General features: G+C 42.7%; 2 protein-coding genes and 1 long non-coding RNA gene across 6 annotated transcripts in view; 1 reads left to right on the forward strand and 2 right to left on the reverse strand.

The window, feature by feature from the left end:
• Positions 1–8,891, reverse strand: part of LOC142761644 (tyrosine-protein phosphatase non-receptor type 11-like) — a 156,173-nt gene extending 147,282 nt beyond the window's left edge. The window contains exon 1 of one of the 4 annotated variants that reach the window (XM_075885218.1): positions 8,514–8,888. In XM_075885218.1, the coding sequence (XP_075741333.1) occupies positions 8,514–8,527 (14 nt within the window). In that variant the 5' untranslated portion in view covers positions 8,528–8,888. Of the gene's footprint in view, positions 1–8,513 lie in introns of all 4 variants that reach the window. The other 3 variants (XM_037433921.2, XM_075885220.1, XM_075885219.1) reach the window with 3 other exon arrangements.
• A 4,320-nt stretch (positions 8,892–13,211) lies between these two features.
• LOC119169623 (uncharacterized) lies at positions 13,212–19,458 on the reverse strand. The gene is made up of 8 exons (XM_037420664.2): positions 19,137–19,458; positions 18,343–18,455; positions 18,034–18,256; positions 16,847–17,031; positions 16,261–16,399; positions 16,117–16,191; positions 13,515–13,635; positions 13,212–13,315 (listed from the first exon to the last, which is right to left on the reverse strand). Exons 1-8 carry the CDS (start codon positions 19,312–19,314, stop codon positions 13,300–13,302), a joined length of 1,050 nt encoding a protein of 349 aa, XP_037276561.2. The 5' UTR covers positions 19,315–19,458; the 3' UTR covers positions 13,212–13,299.
• A 218-nt stretch (positions 19,459–19,676) lies between these two features.
• Positions 19,677–26,723, forward strand: LOC142790269 (uncharacterized). The gene is made up of 4 exons (XR_012889408.1): positions 19,677–20,117; positions 20,204–20,417; positions 20,855–21,049; positions 21,108–26,723. It is a non-coding gene; the product is annotated as an uncharacterized LOC142790269 (long non-coding RNA).
• The last annotated feature ends 661 nt before the right edge of the window (positions 26,724–27,384 follow it).

A 27,384-nucleotide genomic window follows, 5' to 3' on the forward strand; every position in this document is an offset into this window, starting at 1 on the left:
CAACGAGGAAATCGATTCAGGGCAGCATGTCAGATTCTTCCCACGCTGGCGGGTCGAAATCGAAATTTGATGCTTCCACGCTCAGATAGTAGCTGCAAACATGGCTGAAGTTGCCACTGGTAAGTACAGGCGAGCTGGCATAGCTTGTTTACGATCCAGATGACATCGACAACTTGCTTTTTTGCTTGTCAGAAGAGGAGAGCCTTATAAAGCTACGAAGTGCCTTGAGCTAAGTGGGCTTTCGGAATTCTGCGACTGTTCAAAGCGTGGAAGGGCCAGGAAGGACACTACTTTTTGATACAACATGTTCACTTATGGGCAGCAAAGCGGCACTTTTGGATGTTCAGGTGGAGGCCGGCAGAGAAGAGGTTGGTCAGTATCTCACCCATGTGAATGAGATGTGTTGGAAAACTGGCCGAAAACATTACATCAAGGCAGCACAGGCATGTTTTCCACTTGTAGTTGCGAAGTATGGTATGCATCATGTGGTCGAAGTTAGCTGGCATGTTGCAGAGGCTGAAGGGCATGACAGTAAATTCGTACAAACCACCAGGCACGCAAAAGCTGTCTTTTCGCAGTCATTTTCAGCCATTGCTACTTGCCAATAGCCGGAGCAAAGATCTAGAGATTAGAAGCACTCTACTCTCTGCAAGCAGTTGAGGGCATCATCTATTCGGGAGAGTGGATAGACACCCTTGCGAGTGATCTTATTGAGCCGACAATATTCTACATAGAAGCATATTGACCCATCCTTTTTGTGTTCCATCACCACAGGAGATGCCCAGGGGCTGTGGAAAGGGCAAATGACGCGTCATCGTCGACTTGCTCTCTGTTACCCATTGTTCAGCAGCCGACACACGGTATGGGCACTGGCGTAATTGAGGATGGGAACCAGTGTGGATGCTGTGAATTATGCTTGACACAGGAATGATTGGTCGCAATCAAACAATGGCTGAAAATTTCGTAGGAGCACTAAGACTAGCTGGCAATACTAACTGTTTTAAGAACGAGGCCGATGATCTGCAGTGTTCTGAAGAAGTAAGGATGTTGAGGTGGTAACAAGGCGTATTCTCAGGAGTCTACAGAATGTGAATTGTGTCAATGACAGGACAATTTGGAGCAATTTTCGTAGAACTAAAATCTAAATTTGGAGCAGGTTACAAGGAAAGAAACAACTTTTTTAATCATGAAAATACAAAATTTGGGGCAGTATAGAAAAGAAGGCTTAGATTTAGAAAAATAAGATACATATAAACCGTCCAACGACACCCAACACTTAAGGTTGATTTTCCGCAGATCCTACGGTTCCACAGGAACGATACATACCATGGTAGTAAATCCCGCCCTGTCATTCTTAGGCATCTTGATTTCTGCGAAAAGATCTAGATGTTGAGGAATAGCTTCAAGCTTGTGGGGGTGCTGACAGCCCCTGTAAAGTTGTGTGTGCCATGTGGCACACATGCCTCGCCCAAAAGCCGCATTTCAAGTTACAACCACCGGGCGATAGATGGCATTGTGTTCGCGAGAGTTGACCACCACTATCGTCCTCATCATCATGGTGTAGTGCCGGCGGTGACCCCTGGTGGAAAGCAAGCCTTGGTGGTGGACAAGAGTAGAGCGGGTCTCTTCTGCGCGTGGCGGTTGCCGCAAACGGTTGTCTCTAGCGTGGGTCCTCGGCGCGTGGTACCGCAGCCTGCGCGCCGGGGGGCACACGTGGTAAGTCAAGCATTGGCGACGACGCCTTGGGTATGTTATTGTGTGCTTGTCATGTTTTGGGGTGTATGAAAATTGTGTGTAAGGATGTCTTAGCGTGTTAATAGCAATTGATGGATCGACTTGGCGGACGATATCGTCGTTAAAAAGTAGTTAAATAAATGTGTGTTTGTTGTTTGGTTTGTACCGACCGTGTCTGCTGTGTCCGTTCACTCCAAGAGCGTGGCATGGCTGCAACCCGCCAAGTCGAGACCCCACAAGCTAAAGGGTTCTAAACTATGGATAACCGAAGACTTCTCGGAGCATGTACGGTTTATACATCAAAAATAATAGAATGCTACTGCATCTTTCAGAGACAAGGGTTCCACTGTACACTTAAGGTATGACCATGTATATGTTGATAGTGAATGGTATGACTGGGATTGCATTCCCAATTCACTACTTAAGTCCTCGAAACAGTCTATTAAGAGCTCTACCGTTTCATCTAATTGTACGAAACGACCACATCATGAGGCACAAGATAACATCTGCCTACTGAATATTAATCCCAGAAGTCTCAATACTAAACTTCCTGATTTTGTACACTTGCTTACAACTGATTGTCCCCACATTATTGGTGTCACGGAAACTTGGCTTCACGCTGTCATTTATGACTTGGAAGTTACTCCACCAGGGTTCAATGCTGTTCGTGCTGATAGGCAACATGCTCGCGGTGGGCGTTGCCATCTTCTTGAGGCCTGATTTGAGCTTTTCTGTACTGAAGTCACCTCCAGACATCGAAACTGTTTGGTGTAAGGTCCATATCGCGAGTACCTCTAATTGTCGGTGTATTTTATCGTGCCCTTCGGCTCATCACCGCAACAGCTAACGGTACTTAGCAGTTTCATAAACCAAAAAGGGTTTTCTTCAGAGAACCAAATTTGCATGGGTGACTTCAATGTGCCTGGCATCTTATGGCAATCCCTGTCCATCCTGGATACTGATTTGCCACTTTGTAGAAAGTTGGTTAACTTTAATTAAACGTAGGACTAAAACAAGTTGTGATTGATGCCACAAGAGAGAGTGCTATCCTAGACTGTTTTTCCAAGTGCGTTACTTTATACAAGGGGCTTTATATCTCGTGTGATTAATGATATTTCTGATCACAAAGACGTATTATTATGTCTTCACCACACTGTTACAAAACGCCGGTATGAATGCATAAGTTACCGTGACTATAGCATGACTAATAATGTGTCCAAAATTGACACTTAAATAGCGAGTTTGATGCATTTAATGAAATTAACTATACTGGTGATGTGAATAGCTTGGTGTGTTATTCTGAAAACCTTGTTAAAAAATGTGTTCAAACATATGTTCCGACAAAAACTAAAAAAAAAAACATTGAACTTCAATGGATAAAGAGAGAAATACTTTATTTAATGTGTCGTCTACCACGACTAAGATGTGCAAGTCGTGATGGCAATGTTCTGCGGAGAGCCGTATTTATTGCAGTGAAGCAAAAGCTTCGCACTAAAATAAATGCTGCTAGGGACTTTTTCTACACAATCACTTTACCAAAGACGGCTAGGAATAAGCCCAGAAAATTTTGGAGCTCAATTTTACCGCATCAATCGACCCTTAATACATATTCTTGGCTAAACTCCAAATACTGAGCGACAGGTCATTGGCAACTCTTTTAATAAATATTTCATATCGTTATTTACTCAGAATAATGATGAAATTTCTTCTTGCAGTACATTTTGTGCCTCGCTTGTTTCTATCGATGACGTGTTTGTGTCTATAGAAGGTGTACTCAATTTGATTTGACATGTTGATTCAAAAAGTCGTCTAGCCCAAACAATTTTAACGTCTTTCTGCATCGTTATTCATTATGGACAGACCAATGCCTGTCAGTCATTTTTGAAAAATCATTGTTAACATCAACTGTACCATCATAACATCAACTGTACCATCATCATGGAAAAAGTGCACAAGTGCCTCCTCTACACAAATCAGGTAGTAAGCAATCTCTTTCAAATCACAGGCCTATATCACTAACCTCGCACTGATGCAAACAGCACATATCGTCTTCAAACATAATTTTCTTGAATCTAACAACGCCCTCCCCAGTGCACAACATGATTTTTGGCGTGAATTCAGTACCATAACTCAGCTAACAGAATTCACACATGATGTTTCTATCGCCCTTGACTTAGGCATTCAGGTGGACGCATTATTCATTGACTTTTCAAAAGCATTTCACGCTGTCATTCATGCAAAACTGCTATATAAGCTCAATCTTTTGTTAAAGAACCCCCTGCTTGTTGACTGGATTGGTAGTTTTCTTAAAATCGTTGCCAATATGTATCTTATAAAACATTACATTAGTGCGAAACACAAGTATCTTCAGGAGTGCCCCAGGGATCTGTGCTGGGGACTTTACTCTTATTGTACATTAATTACCTCTTGTACATTATTTACTTCTGTAGTTTCCACTAAGATTCATTTTTACGTTGATGATTATGCCCTGTATCACAATCAATTCACCTGATAATCATTATACACTCAACGCTTCATTCTTAAACTTTCGCACATGGTGTCAGAATTGGCAGATGAACATTATATTCCAAAAGACTGCGGCCATGTGTTTTAGCAGGCAGAAAACCTCATCAACGTTCAATTATTCGTTCAACGACTACGTTGTACAGCGGGTTCCACAATATAAATATCTTGGCCTCCTTTTCACGGTAAAAAGCCAACTACCAACTAGCCCAATAGCCGTTCTTCTTTTCACCACAAACTTATCATGGTCTCAACACATCGACACAACCTGCAACAAAGCTTCAAGGAAAGTCTGATATCTTAACCGTTCACTACGTTTAGCCCCCAAAGAAACAAAACTGTTAACATATAATACTTTCATAAGTCTAACACTTGAATATGGTGCCACTGTATGGTACCCATACAAAATCGGTGACATAAACTCGTTGAATCCACCCAGGAAAAAAGCCATTTATTTCATATACAGTCGCTATGACTGCAATTTCTCACCGACATCCCACCTAACACCTTGGTTTAACTTCACTTTCTAAAAGACAGGACATCGAGTCTCTCAAACTTTCCCACTTCCTTTTCAATTCGCCACAATATTCATCGCACAACAATTACATAACCCCTGCAAAAACAACATTCACCAGATACAGCCATACACTCAAAGTATATGTGTTTTATCATCGCACAGACTTCTTCAAACACACTTTGTTAGCCCGATGTATTGAAATGTGGAATACCATACCAGGTGACATTCGCTCATTAGAAAAAGATGGACTTCTGAAGGCACTGAAAGACATCTTCTAGCCTTGCAATGTTTATATAATTATCTTTATAGCATTTTTCATAACTATTTGATCTGCCATTGTTTGTATTTATTTGAATTATTCTGAGTTTCTTTCTTGTATTTTTACTGCTCTGGACCCACTCCTGCGATAGCTTCGTAACCAGGCTGCAGTACGTGAAAATAAATAATTGTGCAGTGTGAATGTGAACACTGCTATTTCAATGGAAGTATTATTTTGAACCACCCCACTGTGCAAATAATATTAAAGTTTATATTAGCATTTGCTGTGCCTGTCAAATCACTAACTACATATCTGTAAAGCTCGCAACCTTGAAATTTTAAAGATTCCTAATGCCGAGGAGTGGCAAAGAAACTGGTGCACAATATAGTTTTGTTTTTCTTTTTTTAGGCAAGCACAAATGTCATACACTGCTCGAAATGATTGTCATTAGCTTATTTATATGTCAGTAATTACCAAATATGTAGAATACAAACGCATGAGTAACTGGACAAAATTTGCAGCGTCCCATGACTAGTGCTAACAGCCCCTTCCAAATCTCAATATGCTTTTCCACAAGGCACCAATGTACTGCAATGAAGATGGATTAAGCAGCATTCTCTGCACGGGTTAAAAATCTTTTAACCGCTACACCCCACCCCACTTTCCACTCACTTTTTTCTTTCACCGTTCGGTTAGGTGTCGCTTCAGCTCGCTTGCAAGGCATGTTTGACCAAGTAAAGTAACAACGGCGCGCACCCATTGGGCCAGCGACGGTATCAAATATCTACACTCTAAAAAAATATCGAGTAAAAAGGGTGTCTTTTTGTCCCACAACAATAATCGTCATCAGGCTTGTGTGCGCTTCCTTTCTTGAAAACTCGGCACTGGCCACTTTCCTATCGAGAATGCAATGTAACCCTGATAATGGGCATGTCGATCCTGACCAAAATGTACCGGGCACGGGGCGATAGCGCAAGGATGGAACGCAATATAGATGATGTTCATGGATGCATCGTGGTAGGAAATGCATACGTGTGATAGGCTGGTCATGCTGAAACTGCGGCATAGGTCATAGGTGCAGCCACAGGAGCGCATGGTTGAGCCAAAGGTAGCGAATTGGCGAGTTTTCTGCAAATGGCTCTTCTTATGGGAACAACCACAGGTGGGGTAGGCTGTATTGTGAGATAGCTTGCATAGACAGTGGGCAATTATTCCATTTTATTCTCATGTGGGGCAAACGTTGCTTCAATGTACGCCTGCATAAGCACCATAGCTCTTCAAAAAGTGCACCGCTCTCCCATTTATCTGCCCACTGTGCTGCCTGCGGTAGCCCTCTGCAATTTTGCCAAAAGACCACCGTTTACAGACACACGGAATTTCGCATAAGAGCTGAAGCCTTTCCTATCTGCAAAAAGGGTCACGTGTGTGTTGGTGCACTGTCAATTGCACTACTTGATAGCTAGGTGAGGCACTAGGAGATGTAGTGATGCTACATGTGTGGTCTTTTGTCCTGTGCATAGGTTGCGCATGCATGTTCTGTTTCCTTTTCAAATTTGCTTGAATAACACAACCAGTTGCCGGTCAGCTCTCGTTCAGTATTTCTTTATGCGTCGTCTCTGCGCTGTTGCAATATAAATGCAAGCCAGCTAGCCCAACTCTTCGTTTTGCTGCGATCTGCCACATTGGGTGCAAAAAAGTTGCAGTGATACTTTATATGCATTCGATTTCGCACAAGAGGAAAAAAGACGTGCGACAACTTGGCGAGTGCCTTTTCCCTGCTGCAAAAAAAAAAAAAAAAGAATGAGCAGTCAGTATGGAGCAATTCATTGATAGATGTACAAGAGAAAATGTGGGAGTACATGACTGCTAGCTTCCCCCCCCCCTCCCCTGAAACGGTTTTCTCACATTCCGTTTTTGGTTAGACCACTACTGGAGCATTGTTGGCACCATAACTCAATCGACATACCCCTTATTAACGCAGCTGCAAGTAATAATGGATACCCTTCTCCGCTCCACCTTTCACTCTGAACTTTTCCTTCGAGCGCTCTGAGCTAAGCTCCGCCTTCACGAGGCCTGTGCTGCATATTCCATAGCCAATCAGATCAACAGCCACAGTGATGTCAAGTGGGCACAGCATGTCGCTCTGTGAATGAGCGGTTGAAAACGCATTTAGACGAGTCGCAGCGATCTGCAGCTTTAAAGCATAGTAGTAAATTACGCAGTTTACACAGAGACTTCAAATTCGCTTATAAACGACCCTTGGGACTTAGTCTACCGGCCCAATGTGTTTGTACAAAATCATCAAAACTGTTTCAGGATCCCTTTAAGCACATATGTACCCCTGTTGTTTTTGCATGGCACATTGCATGAGTGGCAGTGCGTAGATCAGCCAGACCGACCAGTGCATTAACATGAGCGAGCATGCTCATTCCTTGAAAGCAGGAATATCATGCCATTTATTTATTATCATTCTTAGCAATTGACAAAGAATGATAACCACATGTGTCAACCTTCAATTTCACTCTGAACAAAGATGTATTCATACAGGGCTTTTAGGCACGCATGTTTTTATGTGTAATCAACTAATGGGATTCACAACACAAGTTGTCCTTCGAATGAATGTACTGCTGTTGCACTAATGAACACTCTCATTTTCGTGCACTGAACAAGAATGTTCTAACTTGACCACACTTCAGTGTAAACATGCAGCTGCTGGCTGTAATTAGCAGCAAGGGAAACCAACAATGAAGCTCTGTGGCTGACCAGTACGAATGTTCTAACGCAGGGGAGCGCAAAAATCGTTCAGAAGAGTGCACGGGACTAAACCATTTCTACACTCCCCCTACACATGATGCTGAACAAACTGGTTCAACAAATCATTTTCATGTTTGGTAGACACGGAAGGAGTTTCTTGAATGCAACCTGTGGTGCTTGCACACCTGGAGAATCCCATAGCTGTTGTTGCTGACCCATCGCAAAGATGCCAGTGAAAAGTGACAATGCTGATTTTTCAGTAGGCATCCGTGAGGAATACACAAGGTCTACCCACTTAAATCGGTAGTGGTGTGTGGCGTTTTGGATGCAACTCCCACAGGTGCAGGGGAACCTGGTCGTCGTATTGAATCAAATCATCGCTACTTGTTACCAGCATAAATTCATTTCTCGTGCGCACAGTTTTCTGAGGGGAAAAAAAAAAGTGCTTGCGCTTTCTCATCATTCTAGTAGTGGTAGTCTTTTTTTTTTTTTTTGCAACACTAGAGCGAGCCTTAACTAGCGCGAACAGCCGTTTCTTGCATTATAGCGCTTCCTTCGGCATGGCCGGTATGCGCACGCGATCGAATATCTGCCACACAGCCAGTGATGCTAGCACAAGCGACGTCTAACCACCACACTGCACCCAAATGCCGAGAGAAAAGGGGGCGACTCATGAATGAAGAACACATCCCGTGGCCGGCGAATTGTTGAATACGCAGCACTTGCCTTCGCGCCGACATGGCTGCGCTGTTCAATCAAAGCGGCACAAACTTTTCCGTTAGATGGGCGTGAAATCTCGGCTTGCAGTCACTGTAGTCAATGCAAAGCGACATCGTTTAGCAGCACGTTAATGGCGTTTGTTTCAGTGAGCACGATTGAATAGATAGATTGATTGACTGTACTACAGAACACCTATATAGCTGTATCTTTTAGATTGGGCGGCGGCTAGCGCCATCTAGTCGTATTACGATTTATCTTTTTAATGGTGAAGTTAAAGAGGTACTGACGCAAAATTTGGCCTCGCATTTTTCTGCTGCAACGCGTTGCTGTAGGGCTGTTCTTTATGACACGACACATCGTTTGCTGCAGCACGCGAAATATAACTAACTACAGGCCCCTCATTATCGATCAGTTCCAGCTTCCCTTTGAGAGAGTTCCAAAAACTGGGTGCAACTGTCGCCATCTAGCGTGTGCCACTCTTCCTAACGTCAGCACACAGAACTGTGATGCATTTTCGCATGGTTCACATCAAGAATAGCTTTCCAATAGGAAACGACACTGGGATGGCACCAAACACAAAACTTTTTAGGCGCGCGCCACGGCCGCGCACTCGCAACCAGCCGCCGAGACTTCGGGAACTAACGCTACAATATACTAAACCACGGAGGAAGGAAAAAGGTTCCTTTTTCTTCCTCCGTGTACTAAACTAACCCAGCAAAAAAATGGCGGCTATGACGTCAGCATAACTTGTTTTGTTACAGTGGTTACAGTACCTTTCCTTCCTCCGTGGGTTACAGTGTACTAGAAGGGGCAACGTCTTCTAGTACACTGTATTTTGTTGACCGAAGTAGGGTTGCTAGAATGGGGAGGTGTAATGAGCGGGGCGCTTTTCGCTCGTCCGAGAGGGTCACTCGGCGCGCCGATGCCGCAAGGGGCGCTGATGGCAGGGGCGCGGGAGGTCCCGCAAGAGATAACAGATAAATACAAATATCCGGGCGCATGAATAAGCAATGGGACCAAGTACCTAGAGGAACACGAAATATACGTCACGACTAAATGTAACAGGAATGCAGCAGTAATGAAAAATAGGGCACTGTAGAATTACAATAGGTATGATGTTGTGAGAGGAATATGGAAAGGGGTCATGGTTCCTGGGCTGACGTTCGCAATGCGGTCTTGTGCATGCATGTTCAAGCAAGATTAGAAATTAAGCAACGTGGAATACGTAGGCTTGCTTTAGGAGCTCACGGGAATACATCAAATGAGGGAGTACAAGGTGATATGGGATGGACATCATTTGAGGGCAGGGAAGCTAGCAGCAAGATAAAATTTGAGAAGCTATTGAGAGAAATGGGGGAGGAGCGTTGGGCTATGAAGGTTTTCAGCTACTTGTACATGAAGAATGGCGATACAAAATGGAGGAAGCGAACCAGAAAATTGACTGGTAAATACTTAGAAAACAGCAGGTGGCCAAACCAAAGAGAACTATTGGTTAAGAATAAAGTAAAGGAAACGGAGACTGACATGTGGAGAATTGGCATGATTAAGAGGTCCGCACTAGAGATTATCAAAATTTTAGGCAGGAAATTGCCAAGGAAAGGATCTAGATAATACTAGGGGTAGTTCTCTACTGTTTGAGGCCAGGACGGGAGTATTGCGAACCAAGACATATCGGGACAAATACGAAGGGGTAGACACAGTATGCAGTGTGTGTGGAGAGGAAGAAGAAACCGCCGAACACTTGATAATGTTCTGTAAAGGGCTTCACCCTATAGTTCAGGATGATGGCGCAGAGTTTTCAAAGCACTTGGGTTTAGGGACAGGGAGGGCAAAATAGACTTAACTGGGAGGAGGTTATCTGATTAGTGGCTAAATTCAAGGCACGAGTGAAAATCAAACCCTTCACTGCAAGGTACCCGTCCAACTTTACTATTGAAAGGGGAAAAAAAGATAAATCTAGTGGTTAGTTCACTATGTATTACGGCTAGGTGGCATTAGCTGCCGCCCGATCTAAAGGGTACAGCCACATGATTGACTTTCCCATTCTGCAGTGCTGGTGGAACTGCAGGATGGGTTTAGGAAACACAGGAGGTTGAAAGAAAATCTGTTCTCACTGACGCAGTGCATCAAAATAGCAGAAAAGGAACTCAGGCCCCTGGGGCTAGGATTTTTGGATATCAAGGGAGCGTACAATAGCGTGGTTCAAGAGGACTTGTATGGGAATACTAGACACATTTGGTGTGGAAGATGGAGTCACTAGTCTTTAAAAGGAAATCTATAAAAGTAACAAGGTAGTTATAAAGTGGGAAAAACAGGTATCCAAGCCCACAGGGTGAAACGGGGACTTAGGCAGGGGTGTCCACTGTCAACCTTGTTATTGTTGATGTACCTATAAGGATTAGAAGCCAAATTTGAGGGAAGTGGACTTGGCTTCAACCTCTCTTTAGTCAAACAAGGAAAAGTCATTGATCAGGCACTACCGGCATTAATGTACGCAGATGATATAGTGCTAATGGCCGACAACAAGGAAGATTTGCAAAGATTGATGGAGATCTGCGGTAATGAGGGAGATAGGTTAGATTTTAGATTCAGTAAGGAAACATCAGCAGTCATGATTTTTAATGATAACGAAGGTAGTGAGCTTAGAATACAGGAGGTCACGCTAGAGATAAAAGATAAATACAAATATCTGGGTATGGATAAGCAATGGGACCGAGTACCTAAAGGAACACGAAATATACGTGGCGACTAAAGGTAACAGGAATGCAGCAGTGATGAAAAATAGGACACTGTGGAATTACATTAGGTATGATGTTGTGAGAGGAATATGGAAAGGGGTCATGGTTCCTGGGCTGACGTTCGGCAACGCGGTCTTGTGCATGAGATCAGAAGTTCAAGCAAGATTAGAAATTAAGCAACGTGGAATAGATACGCTTGCTTTAGGAGCTCACGGGAATACACCAAGTCAGGGAGTACAAGGTGGTATGGGATGGACATCATTTGAGGGCAGGGAAGCTAGCAGCAAGATAAAATTTGAGAAGCGATTGAGAGAAATGGGGGAGGAGCGTTGGGCTAGGAAGGTTTTCAGCTACTTGTACATGAAGAATGGCGATACAAAATGGAGGAAGCGAACCAGGAAATTGACTGGTAAATACTTAGAAAACAGCAGGTGGACAAACCAAAGAGAACTATCGGTTAAGAAGAAAGTGAAGGAAACGGAGACTGACATGTGGAGAATTGCCATGATTAAGAAGTCCGCACTAGAGATCTATCAAACTTTTAGACAGGAAATTGCCAAGGAAAGGATCTATGAAAATACTCGGGGTAGTTCTCTACTGTTTGAGGCCAGGACGGGATCGAGTACTGCGAACCAAGACATATCGGACCAAATACGAAGGGGTAGACACAGTATGCAGTGCGTGTGGAGAGGAAGAATAAACCGCCGAACACTTGATAATGTTCTGTAAAGGGCTTCACCCTATAGTTCAGGATGATGGCGCAGAGTTTTTCAAAGCACTGGGGTTTAGGGACAGGGAGGGCAAAAGATATACTAAGCGGGTAGACTTAACTAGAACGAGGTTATCTGATTGGTGGCTAAAGTCAAGGCACGAGTGAAATTTAAACCCTTCACTGCAAAGTACGAATCCCCAACCTCACTATTTAAAGGGGGAAAAAGAGATAAATTGAATGGTTAGTTCACTAAGTATTAGGGCTAGGTGGCGTTAGCCACTGCCCGATCTAGAGGGTACAGCCACATCCATCCATCCATCCGGGTAGGGAGCGGCGCACTTCCCTGTGTTTGCTGCAGGTGCGCTGAGATTTTCTTCGCAAGCAGTCGCTACATTGCAAGTATGCCATCAGTCAGTGTCTGCGATAGGTCCCTCTGAAATGCCCGAGGATGTCAACGACAAAAAAAAAAGACCCAGCGTTGGTGCTTTGTGCCTGGGTGCAACATTTTGGCAGCAGAGGCAGCCACGGGAACCGAGAATTTACCCCATGTTTATTCTGCAGATACCGACGCTCATGAACTTTCAAGAAAGCGGTGGGCCATTGCATCACGAGTGCAACTGTACCGACGCATTAAGGGGCGTCATTCCCTGCATCGGAGCTGCATCGCTGCACGTCCTGCCTGAGCTGTCTGCGACTGATTGTGGGACCCACGTTGATCCACGTCCCATCGGCTGTTCTGCAGGCCCTTTATAAGGAACACCGCCTGTCCTTCGCCGTCGTTTTGGCAGCAGAGGCAGCCACGGGAACCGAGAATTTACCCCACGTTTATTCTGCAGATACCGACGCTCAGGGACTTTCAAGAAAAGCGGTGGGCCATTGCATCACCCAGTTAAAAAAAGCAATTGAAACCAATTGGAAAATTTCCACCTGGTCCAATTGGTTCCAATTGTGAATTAGTACACAATTGAGCCAATTGGACCAATTGGTTTTACACCAATTGGTTTTACACCAATTGGTATAGAACCAATTGGTCCAATTGGTTGTGCACCAATTGGCCCAACACCAATTGGACCAATTGTGTATAATTCACAAATGGAATCAATTGGTTTTATGCCAATTGGCTCAAATGGTATAGTATGGCATGACCAATTGGCATCTAACCAATTGGACCAATTGTTTATATGCCAATTGGCTCAAATGGTACAGGACGTATTGATTAATGAATGCATGTAGACACCTTTGACAAAAATGCAATTATTGTAAAACAGAACATCTTTTATTTACAAACATAATATGCGGTATCTTGCCATGCAGGTCCAGCACTTTGCTACAGCCACATTGGTTAGTCACGCTGCACCCTGCAGAAACAATAAACAAACAGCATTTGCATGAAGGCTAGTTTCATTACAGTTAAAAAAAAAGTGGCTCACAATGAAAAGTGGAATTAAATGCACTTTAGGTTCAATACACATTGAAGTAGAGCCCCAACTTATCAAGCCAAAATTTGTTTACTACTGAAGTTAAAAAAATTGCAAAACAAAATTGCGGTTGGTGTACCTCTTTGCCATCTTGTCGATGTCTGCGATTTTCTCTCCAACATAATGGTTCATTCGCTTCATGAGCGTTTGGACCGCACTGTCTGGGAAACCTTGCTTTTCCAAGCGACGCTTGTAGCAGGCTGTTAAAAAAAGGCATTTAAACATATATAAGATACACAGGTATAATTATTAACATAAAGCTAAATGAATCCATTATAGAATAAAAAATACGCTTTGTTTTTAGGCAGCTGCACATGAAAATTTTAGGTAGCATCTTCAGTGGTGTCAAAATGGCATCTCATAGCAGAAAAGATATCAAAAGCACTCATTATTACTTCGGTAGCAAAGCATTTTGGATATAAATGACACAAAAACAATGCAGAATATAGAACTAATGAATCTATTCATGAAGTTATCGTGAGAAATTTTTTTAAAACAGATTTTAAATGTAATATCAGTTAACCATCTATGAAATTCACCATTATGTATTTTCGCCTCATAAACTGCATACATCATGAGTGATACTATTAAGAAATGTCCCAGAAGAATAGACCTCTACCAGGGTACATCACAGTGCGACGTCGCTAGCGCACGTGGAAGGTGTGGTTGGCGAAGCATTACCTCTGGTGCCTCAGTGCAGTATTTTTTCTTGAAGAAGTGAACACACGTGGTGGCCTGTGCGAGGAAAAGCGGCATCGTCTTGGAAAATGTGCACTCTATTGTGGAGTGTAGTGTACGTTAAAAGGCATCAACAATATCGGTTCATCTTGACATCTGCAAAGGTGAACCTGAGAAGATTGTGTGTGGTACGTGCAGGGTGAATAACGATGTGGCTTGTTTGCAAAAACATAGGCGCTTGTTTTGGGCTGGTGGCAGCGACCGGTTGTCTACAGAACTTGATTCAAGATTTTAGTGAAGGTAAATATGCATTTGACACGGTCATCTGCGAGTCTGTACATCTCAGCATTTGCGCTCTGTGCAGGAAAAAAATTGCATGATCACCGGGCTGAAAGATACCACTGGTAAAGCTAAATATACGCTTCGCCCCAGCGAGTACACAAACCCAATAAAGGTATAACTCGTTTTATCAGAGGCCTCATATGACTTCATGTAAAAGGCAGAGATTCTTGTTTCACATATACTTAGTACCTTTACTGCTCGATATTCATGAAGTGAAGATGCACACTAGAAGTTTGTGTGTTAGGTCTTAAGGGAACAATGTAAGTATGCGAATACCTTGTATGCATCAGATGCAGTGATGTGACTGTGCAAAAGATAACGTATGTAATTAAGTTAAAGAGTTTAAAAATGCATAAATTTTCAGAGGGGTATGAGGAATGTAGCTGACAACTTTGCTTTAATTTTCACAAGGATTTGTTAACCTCAGCCGAACACACGACAAAGTGTTTTCTTGTTTGTTCTTGTTTCTTTTCCCATTCATCTTCGGTCAGAATTTTGCGGCACGAGTGAGAATTTTCTTCATAACCTCTCGCACAGCAGCTCAAAACCTTGCTGCAGCCAATGCTGTGCCTCGTTTAAAACTGCGATGCACATGTCGCAACGAAAATTGGGTACATTTAGGTCTATACCATTACAATATTTCTCAAAGCATCCGTCACCGTGAATACGTTTGCTTTTGAAGAGGAAAAATGTTTTTTTAATGGCTGCCATCTATGGCAGCCTACAACAATTCACCAAAATTTCAGCCTGACGAATGCAGACACATGCAGCCCTGCTAGTATGTAGAAAGATCCCGCTAGCGGAACTTTCTTGTCAACCAGCCCCAGCGCCGTAGGAAGGAATGGTGGGCACAGTGCTCATAGTGACGTCACATTATTTGCAAACAGGGAGAGGTATCTATAAAAACACCAGATCTGTGCGGAAGGCACAGCACAGTCACAGCGAAAGCTAGAAGAGCGACCTTTCAGAGCCTTTTCGAAACACTCATTGGTAACTAGTACAAGCACACTTGCTTGATACCCACTAGGTCATTATTAATAAATTTATTTGGGTAGTAGGCCAGCATTTGCTATGCTGTTTTTCGTCATTCTTCTGAGAAGCGTGGTATCCGCTAAACACTTGCAAGGAATTTTGTGCCAATTTATGCAGTGACTGACAACGATGAGGAATTATGCCTAAAATGGGTATGCGCCACAGTTAATAGCTCAACAAAAACAAGATTTTGTAATGGGTTGGAGCATTGGATGACCCACTTACTACGCTGTTCACATTGTGCGACAACTGCTTGTTCTTTCGCTGTTTTAAAACGCTTTATAAGTCGTATTAACGCAATTGCTTTCTCGACATCAAGCCTGCCTAAGGCAAGTTTGCCAACAAGTCCCAAGCTCCGGCGTGGCTCAGTGGCAGAATACTGGGCTGGCACCCAGTGGACCAGAGTTCGAGCCCCACTGTGTCATTAGTTTTTTTCGCTATGTTCGCGCAAGACCTGAGTTGTGATCTCACAACAGCTTTCGCTGTAATATATGTGCATAGTACTGGGTCTTGGTTGAACTTCAGCACTGTAAACTGTGCAAAGTGAGGTAACTTAGTTATTGGTGCTTCATTAGAACACCATTTATGAGCTCACACACTGACGAAATGGGATATATGTTGATACTCACTTCGCATGACAGACACCTTCCATGGTGTCAATGGATCCTTTCTCGGCCGATTTGGGAAACGAGGACAATGCTTGCCTGCAGAACATTATACATTAAGCAATTTTAAACACTGCATTACTGGCAGTTCAAAGTACTGGAAATTACCTTGCAATGATCGTCCTTGTAGCTGAGCTGGATCCCAGATTGTCACCAGCAGATCCTTAATGAACAAAGAATCTTTGTCCCGAGCCTGCACACGACGCCATGTTTCCAGCGGAATTCGCAGCCCTTGTCCAATGTCAACCTGCAGAAAATAAAAGCAGCAGTAACACATGAGTGCCATTCACAATGCTTAAATTTAATGTACCATATATAAAGGTTTTCAATTGAGCAGAACTATTCTGTGTGAAGTTCACAAATAAACGCATGTAATTGAACAACAGCTTCTTGCTTATCACATAAAACTAATGCATGCTTTCCTTCAAATTTCACGAAGAAACACTGCAGCTGAGTCATTGAAGCCTTAGTGGTTTACAGTGCACTAGGGCAATGATACACCATGGTTTGTGGGCTGTAACTGGAACATGAGGAAGTGAACGGATCACTTGCAAAGAAAAACATACACCTGTCAAAGAACTAGGCCAGGCTTATGAGCTGAGGATTTCAAGTGTAGTTACTATATGATTGCTGTCATTATGTAGGCACTAAGCACAGCTTTTTCTAAAATAAAACTGAGTCTCAAACATCTCACCAAGCTACCGCCTGATGCACCAGCTTGCGCCTTCAAGGGAGAATGTGGGCACTCTCTGGTGGGTGATGAAGGGGGGGATGGTGTGCTGCTAACTGCTGGAAGAGTGATGTCCATGCTGTGTGGCAGAGGGGTGCCAGGGCTGTGGGACTGAGCAGTAGGCTCTGCACTTTTGTATCTACTGGAGCCTACATGAAAATTGCACATCAGAAACTGAAGTGAACCAACTAACATTGGAACATGGTTATTCGCTTAGAAGGTACATTTGCTACATATAGATGGGGACGAAGGAAGGACACAAGACATAGCGCTAAACTACATCTGATTATTCATTTTTGATGGAACGACCTATATGTACCAAACATGCCAATAACAGCAGTCTTAGTCCAAGCACTAGCAAAGAATAAAGTAAGCAAACTACACTTACCTTGCACACTGCCTATGGCTTATCAATGTTCTGAAATTCTACCTCATTTCTTAAGAGCGTTGTGGAAGCAAAGCTTTCAGGACACTTGTCAGAAGTGTATGAAATTGATTGCAGGAAAGATGCTAAGGCGCATTGCCGGGCTAGTTGGTTGGGGTTCATCATTTATATGGGTATAGCGCACCACCACAAGGACATAAAAAGATCTGCTGTATCTTAACATGATCTTTTCCAGGTTTTACCGGTCTACTGTTATTGTATAAATAGCATGTGTGATCGCAAATGAAACAGTAGTTGCAAGTTAGTGCTAAGTGTGTGTCTCTGTGTCCTTGTGGTGGTGCGCTATACCCATATAATCGCAGGAAAGAAAATGGTGTGAGGACCCCTTCCACGACACCTAAGAATGGACATAGAATTTTTGAACGCTGATAAGCCATAGGCAGTGTGTAAAATGGTGTGTTGTTTTGTAAAACTTTTTTGATGATGCTTGGCCAAAGAGTGCTGTCATAGGCTATTTACGTCCATATAATTTTGCTCCATCAGAAATTAAGCATCAGTTGTAGTTCAGCACTATATGCCTCGTGAGTTCATTCTTCGTCCCCGTGTATATGCGCAGTAGAGTTTAATGATGCAATACCAACTAGCCCAACAAAGCATCCTCGTGAACTTAACTTGCTAAATCATTCTTACACTCTTGTTTACAGAATATTCCTTCTACCAAGAGTGTGTGCCACCACTTCATATATAATATACCAATTAGACTTGCCTTCTCTGATCTTGACTAGGAGCTCCTTTTGGAGATCTCTGTTCAGCCCTCGAAGCTCTACGAGTTCCTCGTTCTGAGCATCTATTTTTTTTTGCATTTCTGCAACTTTTTTTTGGAGCTCATTCAGCTCAGCCTCCTGTGAGGGTGAGACCTTCACAGCTTTTTTCTTTTTTTGTAGAATTTTTAAAAGCCGCTCCCTACTCTCGGAGGGCTTGTCTTGTTCCTAAAAAATAAAACATGAGCAATAAAATACTGGGCAATATTTTCTTTTATGCTTGGTCAAGCAATTACATATAGGGTGAACCATACCTTCGATGGTGCAACATTGCTGTCGCCATCGCTGGCTTGATCAGAATCTTCAATTAGGGGCCTCACCCGCACCCTTTTTCGGGACACAATTTCCTTCAAGTCTTGTTCCGACTCTGGAATACACAACATTCTATTACAGTACAAGTCGTAAGCTAGAAAAACGGTGTAACTGAAGACTACCATAAAAGCAACATGGCCCAAGAGAGCAATATGATTGTAGCAAGAAATGTTAACCTAGAAAAACGTATCTGTCTCAACAGATTGTGATACATACATATAAAGGTTAAAGCTCTTTACATAAGCAAATGACACAAGCTCACGTGTTTGAAAAGGCAAACTAAAAGATTGGTGAACCATCAAGAAATATATTCATGTGTGCACATAATTTCGCGTGTACATTCGAATTTAATGGCTATATATCTGAATCAATTAAATGCTTGATGTCGTTTGATCACATAAATGACCACAGTGCACGCCATATTTACCTGGGTATATGACAAAGAGTGGGTGTACACGTGAGTGTACGCAAATATAATTAGGAAGTTCTACAATTTGTGCGTTCAAAGAAACCTAGAGCGCCTAGCTCACTTACGTTTTTTCATGCATCTGCCTGTTCTAGCCCCCTACATTAAACGGGGCACGTAATTTTAATTTTGCCGAATTGCACGAACTTCGATGAAAATCGCCCTGCACTGACGTATACACGATCGATTTATCGCACGTCACATCGTTGCTGCGTGGAGCACGAAACAATCGAACTAATTCAATGCAGCCTTAAAAATGCACAAACTTACCTCCAACCCGCAAAATTCTTGCGCGGTAGTAGGCACATGTGCCGGTGGAATCGGTCCATTTGACCATAAAGAAGGCTGTCGAATAATCCTCATTCGGATTGAAATTTTTTATGTCTTCCACTGGCACGATTGCCAAATGTTTGTCGTCCTGGTATCGAACGTAAGCGTGAGTAATCATCGCTGCAACGTTCCGATTCCAACACCGCAGACAATCACGCACAACACACAGAACACACTACACACGTTCTCGAGCAGTACGATGCCACCATTACCACGTTTTTTTCCGAAAAGCTGCTGCAAGCTCATTGATGTTGATGCTAGTTAGGCCGTCCTGAAGTGACAAGGATGGCGCCCAGCTAGAACTAAAAAAGCAAAATAAGTTAGACACTGACACTGATGCTAAAATAAAATGTTATTGCTGTTGAAAAATAGTTTGATAAACTTATTATTTGGCATTCAAATCCCCCATAAATAAAAAAGTTACGCCAATTTTGAGGCCATTGTTGAGCTTGTTGGCTCGTTGCACGCAGCAGCGCGGCCATGGAGGCCTCCGTGAGCGCGGCAGACGTCGAAAACAATTTTTTTCGGCTTTTGTGACGTGATAAATGCCAAGAAAAAAACGTTTTCTTTTTTAGGTTGCGTTCACTGACCACTTGCGGTGAGCTATTGTAAACAAACGTATGTTTGGTATGTTTGCGGCCGCAGGACTGTGGTAGCGTGGTCGTTCTGTGGCGTGGGTCGGTGTTCTGGCAAGTGTTCTGTGGGTCGGTCAATCTAGCGTGTAGAGCAAGTGGTGGTCAGAGCGCATTCAAGTTTTACACATAGACGAGCGCATAGCGGTCACCGCCACATATTAGCAAGATGGAACCGCAGAAGAAACGGAAAAAGCGCGGAAGGTATAAAAAGTATCTGAATCCAAGCAGTGTATGCAGTGTGCCCAGATCAACAGACTCATCAGCTAGGCTGCGGCTCGCTAAAACTGTAAGTAAACTTCTTTAATTGTCTCGACTCTATCAGATTATCGGCAAAAAATGTCCTTGTTAAATCTCAATAATCTTGCCGCGCAGGAATCCATAAAGGATGGCTCACACAATAAAAGTTCGGATGAAGGTCCGCTGGATTCGCGGCCGCCCGTCGGTCAAGCGGAGTACACGGTACCGCAAAATGCGACATCGATGGCCGCTGCGGTGTTGGCGGCGGACAGTGCTGTGCAGCATGCGAATAATGACGACGATGGGCAGCGATTCCGATGGAGCGAGCAGCCTATGTTCTAGAACGCTGGTACGTAGATGGATGCCTTCGTCTCAAATATTGTACGCAGTGCGTTGAATGTAACAAGTACGTACGTTTGTGTTGGTGCGTGCACGCGTGCTGGAAAGTGCACCTACAAACATAATTTCCTAAAGCATTGGCTTAATGATTTCGAGAATGCGTGCTCAATTTAATTAAGAGGCACAGTTAAATTTAATTAGAGAAACTGTTGAGCCTCATTTACCACAACGTTACGATTGAAATCTTGGGTCCTTTTCTTGGAGCTGGTTTTCATAAAAGAAAAAGAAGCACGCGCGGGGGGGGGGGGGCGCAACATTTGTTTTACAGAGAGTTACAGTATATATCCTTTAGTCGTGTAAAAATTTGCAAGAGACAAATATGTTTTTAGTATATTCTTTGCTATTTATTTTTATGATTTATCTAAATGCATTTTTTTTTTTGTCTAGACATCTCCGCAGCCAGCCATTCCGGGTGATCGAAGTGAACGACAGAGAGATCTGCAAGATATAGATGATGGAGGTGATTACAGTGGAGACTGTGCCGCCACTGTGTATGATCCATGTGGTGCAAATCATTTCATCAGTGATGATGACAACACAGATTTTGGCAGTTGTGATGACACAACTGACCCTACAACAATGGTATGCTTCCACATAATAATTGTATTCATGTAAACCTTACAATGAATTTTTTCTGCAGGGCACTCAACATGATACTGTGGACAGCGTGACTCGGGGCGTGTTTCTATCTGAATGTAACAGTGAAGTGTGTGATGTGGCTGATGGCATAGACAGTGAGGGACCTTTCAATGGAAACTTGTCAACCGATGCCGACACAAACAGGACACAACTTGGAGATTTGTTTCAGGAGGTCCTGAATGAAAAGATTGTCGTTTCAAAAGGCGAGATGCTTTTGATGATATTTAAACATGCCATAAAAAGTAATTTGTCTTTTACAGCAATGGTGAGTTTGATTGAAATGGTCAACATGTTTTTTGAACGACCTGTTCTGCCACATTCACGATACCAGCTTGGCAAGCTTTTTTCAGAGCATGGCACCGAGATGAGTTTTCATTTCATTTGTGGTAAATGTTCGACAGTGCACGAGGTCGCACAATCCTATGCTCAGTCGAGTCATTGTCAAAAATGTGGCTGGGCTCTAGCTTCCTCAGTAAACAGCGAATCATTTTTTGTCCTATTGGATGTCCCCTCTCAACTTCGAAAGGTTTTAAAGAATTGCAGCTTTCTTGACCTGACAAAGCCCTTAAGTCAAAGCAGTAACCTTTCTGATATTTGTGATGGAGAATTATATCGCAAATTTGTTTCTGCTACAGTAGACGAAGGGCACAGGATTAGCTTTACATTAAATGCAGATGGCACACCACTATTTTCATCCAGCAACACTTCAATTTGGCCTATACAGCTACTGGTGAATGAGGTGCCCATTATGCAAAGAGGGGACAAACTTGTGTTGGCTGCTCTTTGGTTTGGAAAGAAAAAGCCAGATATGAGCATTTTTCTTGATGTGTTTGTAGAGAAAATGGAAGGTTTGGCACAGAATGGCTTTGTTCTTGATCATGAAGGACAGCCGAAGCTGTTCAAGGCTTATTGCATTTGCTGTGCAGTTGATTCAGTGGCAAGAGCCCCCATGCAAGGGGTCATGCAATTTAATGCATACTATGGGTGTAACTGGTGTCTGCAAAAGGGGGAACGCATTGCAGGCACTACCAGGTACCCAGTAGAGAAGAATGAGCCACCAGAGCGTTCTGAACAAGAAATTATGGAAGATGCAGAAACTGCATTGCAACAGGATCATTCTGAAAGAGGAGTGAAGACAGTTTCTCCACTTCTAAACTTGCCACATTTTGATATAGTCTGGGGTTTTGTCCCCGATTATATGCATAGTATTTTGTTGGGAGTGGCGAGGCAGTTTTTAGAGATGTGGATGGCTGATGCACAGTGTGATTTCTATATTGGGAAGCATCAAAGAACGATTGATGAAAGGCTGACAGCACTGGCTCCTCCTAGAGAAGTGCGCCGGTTGCCAAGAGCAACAAAAGAAAGAAAGTGGTGGAAGGCCAAGGAGTTTGAGAATTGGGTGCTCTTCTACAGCCTGCCAGTGCTGCAAGGAATTTTGAATAAATCTTGCATCAGTCACTGGGCTTGCCTTGTTGAGGTGCTTCACATTCTGCTGTCACGTAACATAAGTTTGTCACACTTTCAGCGAGCAGAAGAACTCCTTTTGGAGTTTCACGTCATGGCAGAAGCCATATATGGGAAAAAATGCATGACATTTAACCTACATCAACTTGTGCACATTGCAAAAAGTGTCAAGCACTGGGGCCCACTGTGGGCGCATTCGGCATTCCCGTTTGAAGCTGGCAATGGCGCATTAAAGTCCATGGTAAAAGCTGCAAATGGCGTACCACACCAAATTTGTAGAGCACATCAAGTTGAGGACTTGATCGACAAGCTATCAAGCATAACAACAGACAGGAGAGTGCTTGACTACTGTATGTCGCTCGACAAAAGAGCCACACAGAAGACAGTTGTTGCTGAAGACATTCGCCTTTTTGGTAGGGGTGTCCCATACAGAAGTGATGCTTCTACAGATCTTGTGCAGTACACCCGTATGCTTATGAAAGGGACAGTATACACGAGCCATAACTACTCGTCAAAAAAAAAGACTAACAGTTCTGTCGTACGCCTTGCTGACCAATCATATGCGGTTATAGAAACAATTCTTATGAAACAAGGCGAAGTGTACATTGCAGCCAGGCGCCTCCACTGCTCAGCAGTAAAATATAGCACCTTAGTGATGGAACATTTGGTGAAGGTTCAAAGAGAAGCAGCAACAACAACTCTTGTATCAGCATCAGAAATTTTCAGTGTTTGTGCACACATGCAAGTAGGCCCGAACATATTCATTTCACCCGTGCCTAGCTCGTTCACAATGTAAATTTTCAAATCTGGTGTGCAATTCTAATAGACCATTTTCAAGCACACCATCGCCACTAACAAGTGCGGAAGCACTCACGGGTAAAGTTGGTATGCCAGAGCAGCCAACGGCAAGAAGTATGCGGGCCTCACGCTTTACCGCTTGCGTCATTCCAGGACTTCTTAGAGACCTTGAATTTGGCTAGGTGCAACATATTACTGCGTAATTCAATTGCGAACTTCAGTGTTCAGCTGCGAGGGCTTCTCGACTATTTCCATCAGTCTCACTATAGGATTTTTTAAGTGGCTCAGAAGTGTCATCCCCCTTTTGTTTTCCTTTATGGCAAAAAATGAAATAAAATAGATACACTCTGTTGCCTATGAAACGCTCGAGCAGTCCTACATTTGGAACCAATGTCCACTGACACTGTCTACGAGTAGAATGTGAGGTTCTGATTTTGAAGAGTTCTATAGAAAGTATAGTCCGCATTTAATAAAATAAGATACAATCACTGAACGGCCGTGTGTGTTGCTTGCACCATATGTGATGATTTGATTTGTGGGGTTTAACGTCCCAAAACCACGATATGATTATGAGAGACGCCGTAGTGGAGGGCTTTGGAAATGTCGACCACCTGGGGTTCTTTAACGTGCACCCAAATCTGAGCACACGGGCCTACAACATTTCCGCCTCCATCGGAAATGCAGCCGCCGCAGCCGGGAATCGAACCCGCGACCTGCGGGTCAGCAGCAGAGTACCTTAGCCACTAGACCACCGCGGCGGGGCTTCCACCATATGTGTAACGAACGATACGTGTCTACTAACCTTCATTGGCACTATAACTACAAGTTGGGATTGTACTAGAGCAAATAAAAAGCAGGACAAAAAAGGGGATACAAATTCTCTTACATATATCAATTAATTCAAATATTTGTAGCTTCTTCATTATTCACGGGCAAAGTACATCCATATTTATCTTTCTTAGCCTTGCCAACCAATTTTTGCAGACAGATGCAACAATGCACAGGATCCCCTGCCTCTTTGAGGCAATCGATTTGTAGCTGGAAACTACTGCTCATTTTATGTGAGCAAGTTTTTTTTTTTGATGCCGTGTGTAGCATGACGTTACAATACCTCGTTTAGCAATATTCGAATGCTCTGACATGAAATTAAGACACTGGTTTCGATGAACCAGTCGTGCAACCTAAAATCAGGTACCAAGAAACAGCAAATTATCATAGCAAGGAACCTCACAAATAAATTCTAGTTCCGTTCCTTTTTAAACGCATTTAGAATGTGCTCACTTCTTTGCACAGTGCAAAGAAGTGAGCACTTGTGAATTAAAATAAAATAATCACTGTACCTAAACACTGTAAAACCTTTCTGCTGTTTTGTTAAACCCGATCATGGACAATTAATTGTTAATCGTTGAACAAGTAATCATTTATAATTATGGATTTGGTGTTCCAGCTCCCACTGCTCACGATAGCACGTTTTGACTTATGTATCGGCATGTGATCATTCATTCGCGTGCCGACTGTATCATTCCTTTAGCATTTAATGTGTAGATATACATGCAGGTGCGTTCAGACATGTATAGTATTTTGGATGTAATAGTCAACATTTGGGGATGCCTCTTAATTTTTCTTTTTTGTTCGGTGCTCCCACGGCACCAACGAGCAGCGGGTGATCGAAAACAGCTGGCGCGTTTGACCGATTCAACGTACACACTTTTCCCATAGTGCTTCCCATGCCTGCGAGGGCTCTGGGATTGCTTGAAAATGGTCTATTTGTTTTGCACTGAGGGGACTCGGCATGCTCATATGGTTCAGATGTGCTAAGGATATTTATGATTAAATTGACACTAGATAAAACTGGTATCCCATCTTGGTGAAGTGCTTATCCTTACCACTTTTTCTGTACAACTCGAGAGCTCTCCTAACTGGTATGTGGCACATTATATGAGCATTCGAGTTTTTCTTTAGAAGGGCTTGTATGCTAATTGTCACTATGTGATTGCGTCATTGTAACTGTTGTATTATATGTTGTATATTCTTTTTTCAATGTGCATTTTATGAAATGCCATAATCAAGGAAGTTAAGACATTTGCTTAGGGAGCATAGGGACTCGGGTTTAAATCGCACTAATAGAGTGAAAATTTGTTGTTGTTTTTTTCATTTGTATTTTTATGATTGTCCTAAGTCACAAAGTGACATATACTCTTTTCTTCTTGTCCTTGCATATAATTGCTAGTGCTTGAAGTTCGGTAAAATTATGATTTCAGCACTGCTCATTGTCGCTATGTTATTGCAACATTGCAACTATCATATTGTATGTGCTATTTTTTTTAATATGCATTTTATTAAATACCATAATCAAGGAAAGAAAAATGGGTTTGTAGCCCACTGGTTAAAGGGGTCCTGACAAAATTTTGTGGCTGAGACAGCCTGCAAGGTCGATTCCCGTGAGCATTTGTATATCATCTGCAAAATATCAACTGCAAATATAGGTTGGAAGGTATTTTAAATCGATTTTGGAAGTTTGCATCTTGCCACTGACACCCTCGAAGGGAAACCTTTGAAGACCCCCTACTTCCCTTCAGTCACCATGCTGCAGTCAATAAAACAAGTTATGATGACATCATAGCTGCCTTTTTTGTTGCGTTTGTTATCGGAGTCTATACTTCTTGGCGGCTGCTTGGGAGTGCTTCGCTGTGGCACACGCTTTGAAAGTTTTGTGTTTGGCGACATTGCAGTCAGGTTTACTATTCGAAAGTAATTCTTGATGTGGACTGTACAGAAGTGTGTCACAGTTCTTTGTGCTGACTTGATCAAGAGCTGCATACTCTAGGTAGCGATAGTTGCCCCTGGTGGCTTCTCGTTTTTTGGAGCTCTTTCAAACTGATACTGAAAGTGGTCAATTGTCAGGGGCCTGTAATTATCTGTCCCGTGCTGCAGCAAATTATGTGTCGTGTCATGACTAACAGGCCCCCAGCAACACATTGCAGCTGAAAAATGCGAGGCCAATGTTTTTGTGTCAGTACCCCTTTAAGGCATTTGTTTAAAAGCATGGGGGCTCAGGTTTAAACTGCAGTAATTGAATGAAAATTTTTGTGTTATGTTCATTCGTATTTTTATAGGGAGGACTGTTTTAATTCTCTTGTTGTTCTGGCATACAATTGCTACTGCTTGAAGTTCAGTGAAAAATGATTTTGCCGACAACACCTTACTAGTATTGGTGATTGAGTTTCATTGCTCTGGAACCTTGATGTTGTATTGCAAGTGTTGTGAAAAAAATGCACCAAGATAGATACAAAGGGAGTGTCTGCTGCTTACTTTTGTTGTACTTTTTGTACTAATAAACGTTTGTGTGACCTGATTGTGTGCTTTTGTTATATACATGCCTGAAACTGCCTCCACTGCTTATGGCCTTTGAATATTAATTCGGTGTTATATGCCAAAAATTTGCACTGCTCTATTTTCAGCTGTACCATTTAGATTGATGTAACTGCCTTATGTTTGCAATAATTGTACCAAGAAACATTTTTTCAGAAAAAAGGTCTAATCTATTGTAGTGTCCTTGAATAAAACTAGCTGTAATCACATTCAAGCAAAAACATTTTTGCACTGCTCTCACTATCCCGAGGCACGCAAAGCTGTGAATAAAGTTCCCTGTAGTGCATGCATGACAAAAGGATATAATGCTGTTTTTCGCAAGAGTAGCTCCATGCACATGAGCTGTGTAACTTAGTTTGTCTTTGCGGAACTTACGTGGCTTTCAAAACTTTTAAAAAATGCCATTAGTGTCATTTGGCCTGCTAGTGCCCACGAAGAACTAAAATGCCGAAGGGGCGCTCAACGGACTGACTAAAAACCTAGTAGATTGTGTGGTGGGCCAAAAAGTTGTACAATATATGCTAAAAGAGACTTGACAAGCACAAAATGAGATAAAAGCCGAACGGTTCGATGGATTCTGACATATGTCCTTAAAACAACATTAATAATTAGCACTTTCAGGTCATCTTAGCAGTGGTATAATA

The sequence above is a fragment of the Rhipicephalus microplus genome, unplaced genomic scaffold (genome assembly GCF_043290135.1).
Source record: "Rhipicephalus microplus isolate Deutch F79 unplaced genomic scaffold, USDA_Rmic scaffold_90, whole genome shotgun sequence".
Taxonomy (NCBI): domain Eukaryota; kingdom Metazoa; phylum Arthropoda; class Arachnida; order Ixodida; family Ixodidae; genus Rhipicephalus; species Rhipicephalus microplus.

Excerpts from the sequence above, each read along its gene's own strand:
- LOC119169623 (XM_037420664.2), bottom strand. The coding sequence starts at position 19,314 with ATGATTACTCACGCTTACGTTCGATACCAGGACGACAAACATTTGGCA. Across the intron at positions 18,456-19,136 it reads AAGAATTTTGCGGGTTGGAG|AGTCGGAACAAGACTTGAAG; the intron begins GTAAGTTTGTGC and ends TGTGTATTCCAG. Across the intron at positions 18,257-18,342 it reads GCAATGTTGCACCATCGAAG|GAACAAGACAAGCCCTCCGA; the intron begins GTATGGTTCACC and ends TTTATTTTTTAG.